At 36.5% G+C, this 10,681-nt stretch overlaps 1 protein-coding gene across 1 annotated transcript in view; it reads left to right on the forward strand.

Annotated features, from left to right (window-relative positions):
- CYP7B1 (cytochrome P450 family 7 subfamily B member 1) overlaps positions 1 to 6,573 on the forward strand; it is a 174,287-nt gene extending 167,714 nt beyond the window's left edge. The window contains exon 6 of the mRNA XM_005892952.2: positions 981 to 6,573. Coding sequence (XP_005893014.1) covers positions 981 to 1,268 — 288 coding nt within the window. The 3' untranslated portion in view covers positions 1,269 to 6,573. The remainder of the gene's footprint in view (positions 1 to 980) is intronic.
- The last annotated feature ends 4,108 nt before the right edge of the window (positions 6,574 to 10,681 follow it).

Genomic DNA, 10,681 nt, shown 5'->3' on the forward strand with positions numbered 1-10,681 from the left:
CCCACCAGGCCCCTCCGTCCATGGGATTTTCCAGGCAAGAGTACTGGAGTGGGGTGCCATTGCCCTCTCCAGCAGCCTCTCTGGTCAGTAGAATTCACTATTCCCTAGTAACCGTGGAGGCCTTGCCCTTCCCTTTCCCCCAGCCTTGGTATTTCAGGTGTCATTAAGTCGAGACCCATTTTAGAGAACAAAAACAGAAATACTGCCTCTATACTTAGCATAGGAAAAAATGTGAAGAGAGGTCCTACAGAAGAGTCTGGATTTCTGTTTGATATGAGAGGAGTGAATGTCTAATAACATTGGAGATTTTTGAAAGTTCATACCTGATTTGCACTTCAGTTGAGTTCAGTTCAGTCACTCAGTCGTGTCCTACTCTTCGTGACCCCATGAATCGCAGCATGCCAGGCCTCCCTGTCCATCACCAACTCCCAGAGTTCACTCAGACTCACGTCCATTGAGTCAGTGATGCCATCCAGCCATCTCATCCTCTGTCGTCCCCTTCTCCTCCTGCCCCCAATCCCTCCCAGCATCAGAGTCTTTTCCAATGAGTCAACTCTTTGCATGAGGTGGCCAAAGTACTGGAGTTTCAGCTTTAGCATCATTCCTTCCAAAGAAATCCCAGGGCTGATCTCATTTAGAATGGACTAGTTGGATCTCCTTGCAGTCCAAGGGACTCTCAAGAGTCTTCTCCAACACCACAGTTCAAAAGCATCAATTCTTCGGCGCTCAGCTTTCTTCACAGTCCAACTCTCACATCCATACGTGACCACAGGAAAAACCATAGCCTTGACTAGACGGACCTTTGTTGGCAAAGTAATGTCTCTGCTTTTGAATATGCTATCTAGGTTGGTCATAACTTTCGTTTGCTACATTAAAAGAAACCTTTTAAGATGGGCAAGGAGAGCTAGCATCCTTGTGAACTGAACTCAAACTTTTTCATGGAATTTTTTTGTTTTAACATGCTGTTTTCTTCTTTACAGGAGTTTAGATTTGATCGTTTTACAGAAAATGGTAAGAAGAAAACCACCTTTTTTAAAAGAGGGAAAAAGCTGAAGTATTACCACTTGCCATTTGGATTGGGAGTCAGCAAATGTCCAGGCCGATTTTTGGCCATGGTTGAAATAAAGCAATTGTTGGTTGTGCTTTTAACTTACTTTGATTTAGAAATAATTGATAATAAGCCGTTAGAACTAAACTATAGCCGCTTTTTGTTTGGTATTCCTTACCCAGACTCTGATGTTTTATTTAGGTACAAAATAAAATCTTAAGCTAAAAGGAAAGGAGAGAAATCTATCTAGAAAACTAACCTAAATGTCCTCAGTTCATCTATTTGTTTTTAATTTCTTCAAGTGTAATTGCTTTGTTTGTTTTAAAAATGCCAATTTCTATTTGATCTGAGATCAGTCCCATCTATACTTGATCACAAAACCCATCATAAAAAAAAAAAAGATGGTAGCATGAAAATGGACATCAAAATCAACATAATGATAAATTTAAAGTAGCTTTTTTTAAGTTTCTACATATTGTGATTTGCAAATGTCATTGTATGTGTGCCTTCACAGTAATAGATCTGACACTGTGGGATTTTGTTAAGTCAAAAATTCTTCTATAATATGTAAAAATACGCTTTATGTACTAATGGAAATTTATGCTGTAAATGGACACAGTCTAACAAATTCCAAGTTCTCAGAGAAGAAGGAAATTAAATTTCCACGAGATACACTAGATGAAAATGTTCCCTTCAAGTATAATATCAATAATATCTATATTGCTGGGGTACGTTTGCATTAAATGAGGTTTGCAGTAGATTAAATGCTTCAACTTCACTTCAATATTTAATCATCCATAAATGTACTTTATTACTTTGTATACTGTGGCTCAGTAAAACAAAATTTCTTGTTATATAAGGCTACTCATGTTCAAGTTAGATACTGGTAAGATTTATCAGTATAAGAACACACAAAACCTATTATATATTCAGCAATTGCCCTAGACATTAGTATTAGGTTTATTGTAGGAGTAAATGTTGAGATCATTACAGGATTGATTATAGCATTTGACTCCAGTGTAAACTGTAAGGGTTATGCCGGTATTGTAATTAACGTTCCTGAATGCTTCGATTTATATCAACTGAGAAACTAGAGAGCAGTGTTTGTTCTTGATGCCTCACCTCTTGGACTGGGATTTGATTTGTAGTATTTGAATTACACCATTATGTAATGCAGTATAATTCCATATGCCAAAATGCAGCATCGGCTGGATGATTCAAAGATTGCTAATATCAGATTGCCAAATGATGGTTTGTCATTCAACTTGAATGCTGATGCCATATTTAAACAGGCAAAGCAGGTAAATAAGCCCAGTTATTTCATGGGAACTTCTAGTTATAAGTTCTAGTTATTTCATTGAAACTTCTAGTATTTCAGAAATTTGCTTTCATTTTTGAAAAGGAAATTTATCTTTAAAATAACATTATAAAATACTGACCATATTTAGTAGCCTAATAGCTTTTCTAGCATCTATTTTTCTCCTTCCTGAAGTTCATGCACTAAATGCTCCTTAGTGAAGGTCTGTCAGTCTAAACTTTGTTTTTGCCAATTTGAAGATGCTTTCCTTTTGTCCTCATTCCTGAGTTTGCCTTTTTTCCTGTTTTGATATCTCATGTTGTTAAGAGCGTAGCCTTCATTCGGTTTAATTATTCAGTAGGTAGTCTGCCTCTTTTCTCTGACAGCTTTAACGTGCTCTCTTTGTCTTTGACGCTCTTAGTTTCTGTTTATTGTGCTTGCATGCCATGGTGCCTTTCATCAAGCGTAGAATGTTCACGATTATCTCTTTGAAAATTTCCTCTTTCAGCTCTGTATCTTGTTTACAGTCCATGTTGTTTGACCTTTTCCCCTTGTATTTTTTTTTTTATCTCTAATTTACATTCTAGGCCATTTCTTTGGATCTTTATATCGCTTTCAGTTTATTCTACTCTTTAACTCATCCATTGGGTTTGTTTCTTCTGTCTTTTTATTTTAACCTCAGGTTCACAGGATTGAGTGATCACATGCCTTATACCCCTTAGTTCACGGTACACAATTATAATTGGTCCAAACAAGGCTTTATTTACTCATTCTATTCTATCCCTAAGCCCTACCATTATACCCTTCCTCATCATCAGGAAATATTCTGTGTTTGGTATGTATCTTTTTATTTGTAGGTGTTTTTATAAAACATATGTTATTATCTTGGGTGTATGTGTTTTTTAATTTTCATAAATGTCTATTCTATACATCATATTCTTCTTAATTTTTTACTAAGCACTATACTTTAAAAGTATTACTTTATATGTATTTGATCTATTACTTCTAACTACTGTGTAGTATCTCATAATGTGTACCCATGATGTTTCAGTGCTCTATTCACCCAGTGATGTAAACTATGTTGGTGGGACAGTTAATCTGGGGGAAAGGCCAAAGCAGAACCTAAAACTCTTGCCCCCACCCATCCTCTCACTACTGCATGCCCCTCCTCCGCCCTGGGCTGCCACGAGCCCTGTCATCAGCACCACCCCCCTACACCCACACACACAGACAACAGTCTGTGACAGCCTTCATTCTCTGAGATGCTCTAGACTTCTTGTGTTTCACACTCAGATCCTCACTACCCTCTGCCTTCTATGGGGTCTCCAGAGCTGATCTGAGCCAGGGTGCCAGCCGTCAATTTGTCAGCTTTCAGATTTCAATTCCCCTGAGTCTGATAAATTTAGTGGTTACATTTTCAATTTGAGAATTCTCTATCTGCCTGGTCATTTTTGATAGTATCTTGTTCCTTCATCATACACTCAATATCTTCTTTCATTTTAAAAATATATTAAGAAACTTATATTCATATCTGGTATTTCCACATCATCAGTGTTTTATGGGTCTGATCCTGTATTTTGTTTTTCTTTTAACTCTTCCTCGGAATTGCTTGTTTAGTGGACTCGTTCTTTGGAATTTTATCTCTGGAATTTTTTTTTAAGACCCGAGTTTAAAGTTCACACCTCCAGAGAAAATTTGTGTTTGCTTTCACCTGGCTGCTGTTACTATCAAATTCAGATCAATTTAAAATTTCACCTTGAGTATTATGAGAGGGGACGGGAAACTACATGGGCTTCCCTAGTGGCTCAGTAGTAACAAATCCGCCTCCAATACAGGAGATGTGGGTTCAATCCCTGGGTGGAGAAGGAAAGGGCAACCCACTCCAGTATTCTTGCCTGCAGAATCCCATGGACAGAGGAGACTAGCAGGCTACGGTCCATCTGGTCGCAAACAGTCGGATGTGACTGAAGCGACTGAGCACACACACATGGGAAACTGCATAGATAGGGTGGGTTCTGGCCCTAAGTCAGCCAGATTGCAACCTGTGAGTAGGGATAAGCAAGAATACCCAGTCCTCTGTGGAGTGAGGTTTCTTTCTAGTCACTTACTGAAGATGTTGCCTCTGCAAGTTCTTGCCTTTGTGCACAGGTCTTGGATTAAACCCACACACACGTGCATGCACACATGTCCTACCCCTCTTGGGCTGCAACCTTTATCCCGTCCTGCCACAAAGTAGAGCCCATTCGTTTTGTACTAGGACCTCTATTCCACCATATTGCCTGATGTGGAAACCTCCAGATTATTAAATTCATCTTAGTAGCACACTTCTGTGTTGCTATAGCAGAGAGAGCACAGAAAAGCATTCCATTCTAATTTCTGCTTAATTTATAGTGAAAGGAATTAAGGGTGGAAATATTATATAAAAGCAATGGATGGAGTCTTGTGACAGGCTTAAACCTGGTCATTAAAGATTGTCTATGAATAGAATAAATGTCATAGAGAAATAAGTTAAAAGACATGAAATTTAGCTATGACACAATTGATTTACTATTATCAACAAGTCACTTTGCCTCTCAGTGTTTCCATATTTGCAAAATAAAAATAATATGGCTTTTGAATGCCAGGGTTCATTATGAGGATTGAACACAGTAAGATGTGTGAACTTATTTTGAAAAGTGTAATGCAATATCCAAATGTAAAGTTGTAAGAAGATACTTGGACAATGCTGTGCCTTTTAAATTAAAAACTGTTTGTATATATTTGTTAAAGGGAAGCATTTTTTGTTATTGGTTAAAGGATTAGTCATTTATTCAGTCAAACATTTATTGAGCATTTCCTCTTAGACTGATACTATGCACTGGATTACCCTCTTTAAGAACACACAGTTTATTAGAGAAAGCAGTATATACCCAACTAATTTATTATAAATGTAGTTGTAATAAATTCATCTTCCTAAAACTGTTTTAAAATTCTGATTCAACACTCATTCTAACTGACCTTCCATCACTCATTCCAAATATGTGTTCTGCAGTGAGAAATTACTATGTGCCTAATTAGATACAACAAAACATATACATCCAGTATTGTGATTATATGTTTAAAGATGTCCAAAACAAAATACAGTCACTGAGGCATCAGAATTTTTTAAAAACTGTATTTTACATATAGTAAAAACCCACCCTTTTCATTTTTACAGCCCCCCTTCTAAATGTCAAATTGAAGAAAATGAATGACTAGCAGTATTATTTTATATCAGTGACCAACTGAGGCATCATTTAGCAAAAACTAAATGCTCTGAAGATATTCAGGAAAAAGCTATTTGTCACTAAATAAAGAATGTTGGTAAGCAACCTATTTGGAAACTTTTATCTGCCTTGTTTGGCCTTCCTGACACACTTCATTATATTTTGTCGATTTTATCATTAAGTTTGGGTCACAAGTCTAAGGCAAAGGAGCTTCTATGCTCAAAATTTGCATGATTGCTTCCGTTTATTTTCTTATGAAAAATAATTTGAGTACCCTTTCTATAAACTAACCCTTCTAATTGAGCCATGAAATCTTAAAACAATTTCAAAGGTCAAAGCACAAAAATTATCTAGGTTTTGATCTTAGTATAAAATAACATCAATAATTTTAAAACAAGAATTATACGCCCTGAGAATGTACACTGATTTAACCTATTAAATTTGCCAGTATTGCAAGCCATTATTTACCGAATTGCATTATTAGGTATTCATATTCACATGTTCAATTAGGAAAAAGTTAGCAAGCCAAGATTAAGTTCCCTGTAGCATTATTTTAAATTACAGTAGGTGATCACATAAAACTCTCTAATGTTTCTATTACTTACTCTATTTCAGAGTGTTAATCTGAGTCAGTGATCACTGGTGTTGGAAATATTTGGCTTAAATGTTTACTTTGTTTATAATATTTTCTTGAGTAAGATGAATTTAATTTGTGAAAATCTCTACTGAACAATTTTTAAAAGGAGTAATTGACAACACTTAACATTTTCAAGTATTTTTTAAGCAGGAGAGTCTCTATATTGTAAAAAGAAATCTTAAATATTTAATACTCTTAATTTTAAAATGGTATATAGGTGGATTTATGAGGAAGCAAATTATCTTGAAAAGATTTTAGGTAAGAAATGCAAATGCTTTGTAAGTCAATTTAATGTGTGTGTGTTTTTTTTAATATGCAATGAGCCAATAAATTAACTTTTAAAGCACAGGTGAATGATTGTCTCCTTATTTTCCTACTAGGAGCATGTTGGGTGACAGAAGATTTTATTACAGTTAGTAAATGATTTGGGAAATAATTTTGCTGTCTGGAGATCCTCAGACCCTCATCTTTCCCACCATATACATATGTATTCTTATTTTCTCATATTTTCAGTAAAAGAACATTAATTGTTACATTCAGAACATTTTTCAGTATTCATGCATGTATACTCAGTCACTTCAGTTGTGTCCAACTCTTTGCGACCCTATAGACTGTAGCCTGCCAGGCTCCTCTGTCCATGGAGTTTCCCAGCAAGAATACTGGAGTGGGTTGCCATTCATTTGCTTCTTCAGGGATCTTCCCAACCCAGATATAGAACCCATGACTCTGTGTCTCCTGCATTGCAGGTGGATTCTTTACTGCTGAGCTACCGGGGAAGCCCATTTTTCAGTATAGTTTCACGTATTTATGTGGGAAATAAAAACATAACAAGAGTATCAGTGACTAATAAGTTTTTAAACTTTATTTTAACAAGGTTGACCTTGCTAGGCTGCTGTTCTTAATAATAGATTATGATTATAGACTATGATTCTGTGGAGCGATGTATAAGAAAACAAGAATGGGAGAGAGATTCTGTTTCTCTCTACAGAAAAGAGACATGGTCTTTGTTTTCTGTAGATAACTTTACCACAGATAGTGAATGAAGCTGAGTAATATTTGGACAGTATTCTGTGTATTCACGAGCTGAAATGCTAGCTGTAAATAAAACACAGAACACAGAAGAGTGTTGATGAAATGTGGCTCCTTCAGTCACCATACATACAGTGTTTCACTGGGACTCTTAGCTTTCCTAAGAAAGAATTCATCCATGTTTTAAAGGACTGCCTTGGACTCTGAGGGTGTTTCTGTTCGTTGGAACTAGGCAGTTCAGTATGGTTGAACATTTAGGGTCAATTATGTCGTTAAATGGACAATCTATGAAATAATCATCTTGGGTTTCAGTTTTACTCTAAAACACACTAAATAAACAATAATTTTGCAGAACTGTCTGGCATTATCCATGGTCATGTGGGTAATACTGTGCATTTTCTACTCAGAATATAGTTGAATAGGAAAAAAATATACTCAATGGCTATGCTGGATAATTTTAAATGTGATACAGTTTTTTGTTAATTTTTTTGAGGTATAGCTTATGTTCTTAATTCCTAACTGTATTCATTTTTATAAGGATAGACATGATATTGGAGAAGGAAATGGCAACCCACTCCAGTGTTCTTGCCTGGAGAATCCCAGGGATGGGGGAGCCTGGTGGGCTGCCGTCTATGGGGTCGCACAGAGTCGGACACGACTGAAGTGACTTAGCAGACATGATATACTGCAGACTACCTATAAAGTAAATATTTAGAGATAAACTCATAAGGTATTTTATTTCCCTTACAATTTATGTTCTTTGCTCATGGAAGAAGCTAGGGTGATGGAAGTAACAGGTAAAGGTACTAGTACCTGATGGTTTGTCATTGGGTCAAATTTAAACACTTATAAAGCACATATTAGCTGGTGATTCTTGTTTGCAAGAGAATGTTCACTCCATATAACTTTTATTTCTAAAAACTAACCATTATAGTTCACATGAAATGTATGTCATCATTACATGACAACCCACATTTTTAAGTAAATGATTTTGTCTTTGAGATTCAAATTACTGTTGAAATGAAATAGACTTTCATTCCATAACTTCTAAGAACTGGCCAATATATTTAAAATTTTATAAATGCCTTTGTTTTATACTTTAGATGGAATATTTTTGAAGTATTTGAAATCACTTTTGAATTTTTAAATCTAAAAGCATACAGAAAGTAGTAATTTCTCCATATATTTTAAAATTTGGTATTTTTTTAACTTTATTTTTAACTAATTTTAGACTTACAAGGAAAGCTATAAAAATAGTATTCATTTTTTAAAAACAAAGTCCTCAGACTAAACAATGCAGGACTCAGCCAACTGAAGATCTTAGTTAATCCCTGACCTTTGGAGATGTTTATCCACAGAAGGGCAACACACAGAAGTAACACCAGAGTGGCAGAAGTAATTTGAGTATGTATGTGTTCCACCCAGATCCTCCATAATTCAAATCAGTGTTTTGTTTTCATAAAAAAAAAAATTTTTCTAAGTTGTTAAAAAGAGCTTACTTTGTTGAATAATTCCAGATTTTTCTTAATTTCACTTTCTTGAGAAATCTACACTTTAAAGAATGTATTTGCTTGATGCTTCTGCAGTAGAAAATGTAAGTTATTTACTGCTCCTGCTTTCTGATACATTTATAGATTTAATAGATAGATTTCCTTTCCTCCTTCATGGCTATTCATGTTTCTGTGGAGGCCTGGTTAGGAAAATTTTTTTTTTTTTTTTTTTTTTATGGAAGTCTTAGATGGAGGGGACAAGCTGCACTTTGCACTTGAATTTTGACCATAGCTCTTCAGAAAGAAACTATACGTGGCAAATGCAGCTGCACTTGCTTGAATAGACAGTGCATATTTTAATGTTTTAACCACTTGGGTACATAATCTCAGTCTCACTCACAAGAAGAAATTATTTGTCTTCCATTTTCTAAGTGGATATAAGGATATTAACAAAGAAATCCTTACACCAAGTTCTTCAATAATTGCCAGAGCAGAGTAAATGCGTAGAATGAGGTTAGGCCATGAAGCATTTTTATGTCTAAAACTAAATTCTCATCTCTAAACATCCCTATTAACATAGCAGATTTGAGTTGCAACCATCCTCCTAATAAAATTATGAAATCTTTAGAATTGGGAAGCATTTGTAAATAATGGGTCCTTTAAATATCCCTGAACTTTATTCTGAAACTTATAAAGAGAAATAATAATTGCTTTATATAACCACTGATATCATTTTAGCATTTGATGAAGATGTTAATTTATGGTTGGTTAGCAGTTTATGGCTGTCATTAGTTTTTCAGTTTGGTCCACATTAGAAATCTATTTTTCTTTTTTATTTTAATCTGAGACAATTATATAAAGATATGGTTATGTTTTATCTAAAATGTATCATTCTAGTGTAGCATTTCAAATTATTCACAGATCATAGTTCTTATATGTGCATATATGAATTTAAAAATACAGCAATAAAATGCTTGAAACAGATCATAAATTTGCTTCATATTTTATTACATCTCTGAATCAGGTTGAAAAGACAAGGGCAACTATGGTCTTTGGGAAAGAATTAACTCTTTCCCAATCTGGGAAGGAAAATGATATCACATTGTGCATAATTAAAGCCAACTCCCCATCAGAAGTCCTGGTGACTTCTAAAATAGGCTTGTCCATCACATATTGAAAGCTAGGTCTGGGGGTGGGTGGTAACTGCAAAATCCCTTTTCCGTTTGCAGTCTAGCCTTCCCAGCCCAGTCATTTCTCTTCCAAAGCTCCCTAATCTCTGTTTCTGTACTGTCAGAAGGAGGGGACATAAAGTAAAGGATAGGAAAGTCCTACTTGCACACTCACAAGCACTTAGGGGGTGGATAGTTTTGTAATAGTCCAGAAGTCTCCTGGATTATGTTAAGACAAGCCATTTAGGAAGGGCTTCAGGGAAAGCGAGCTAATTTTCTTTGCCTGGCTGGGAAGAGATGAGGTTCTTTGGGGTTTAAAACTGAGGTGCTTTTTTGCACAATTCCGGGGTTTGGCTGGGCTGCAGGCGCTTCTTATAAACCGGGAATCTTCCGGTGAACTCACCAGGCCATGGCAGGTGCAAGGGACACCCCGATCCAAATGCCTTCCCTCGAAAGAGTTGAGGCAGAGCCCCCAAAGTTCCCTTTCTGTCCCTAGGAATTTGGGGGCCGAATGGCCTCGAGCCCCACAGGAGGGGCCCAGAACGACAGCCAGTCCAGGGATGCTCTGCTGCTGTGGAGCCCAAATCCCTCCCTGGGCGCAGCCGGAGCAGCGCAGCGCAGTGGCACATGTTGTGGACATCATTTGGTCTGCAACACTGGGCTGGCCTTCGGGGAAGCCGCTCCCTCCTTCCTCCTGCCCTTCAGGGTCCCCAGCACAAACACTGACCCTGGCTCTGGGGCGAAACAGACACCGTCTACAGAACCC

This window comes from Bos mutus, chromosome 14, assembly GCF_027580195.1.
Source record: "Bos mutus isolate GX-2022 chromosome 14, NWIPB_WYAK_1.1, whole genome shotgun sequence".
NCBI classification, from domain to species: Eukaryota; Metazoa; Chordata; class Mammalia; order Artiodactyla; family Bovidae; genus Bos; species Bos mutus.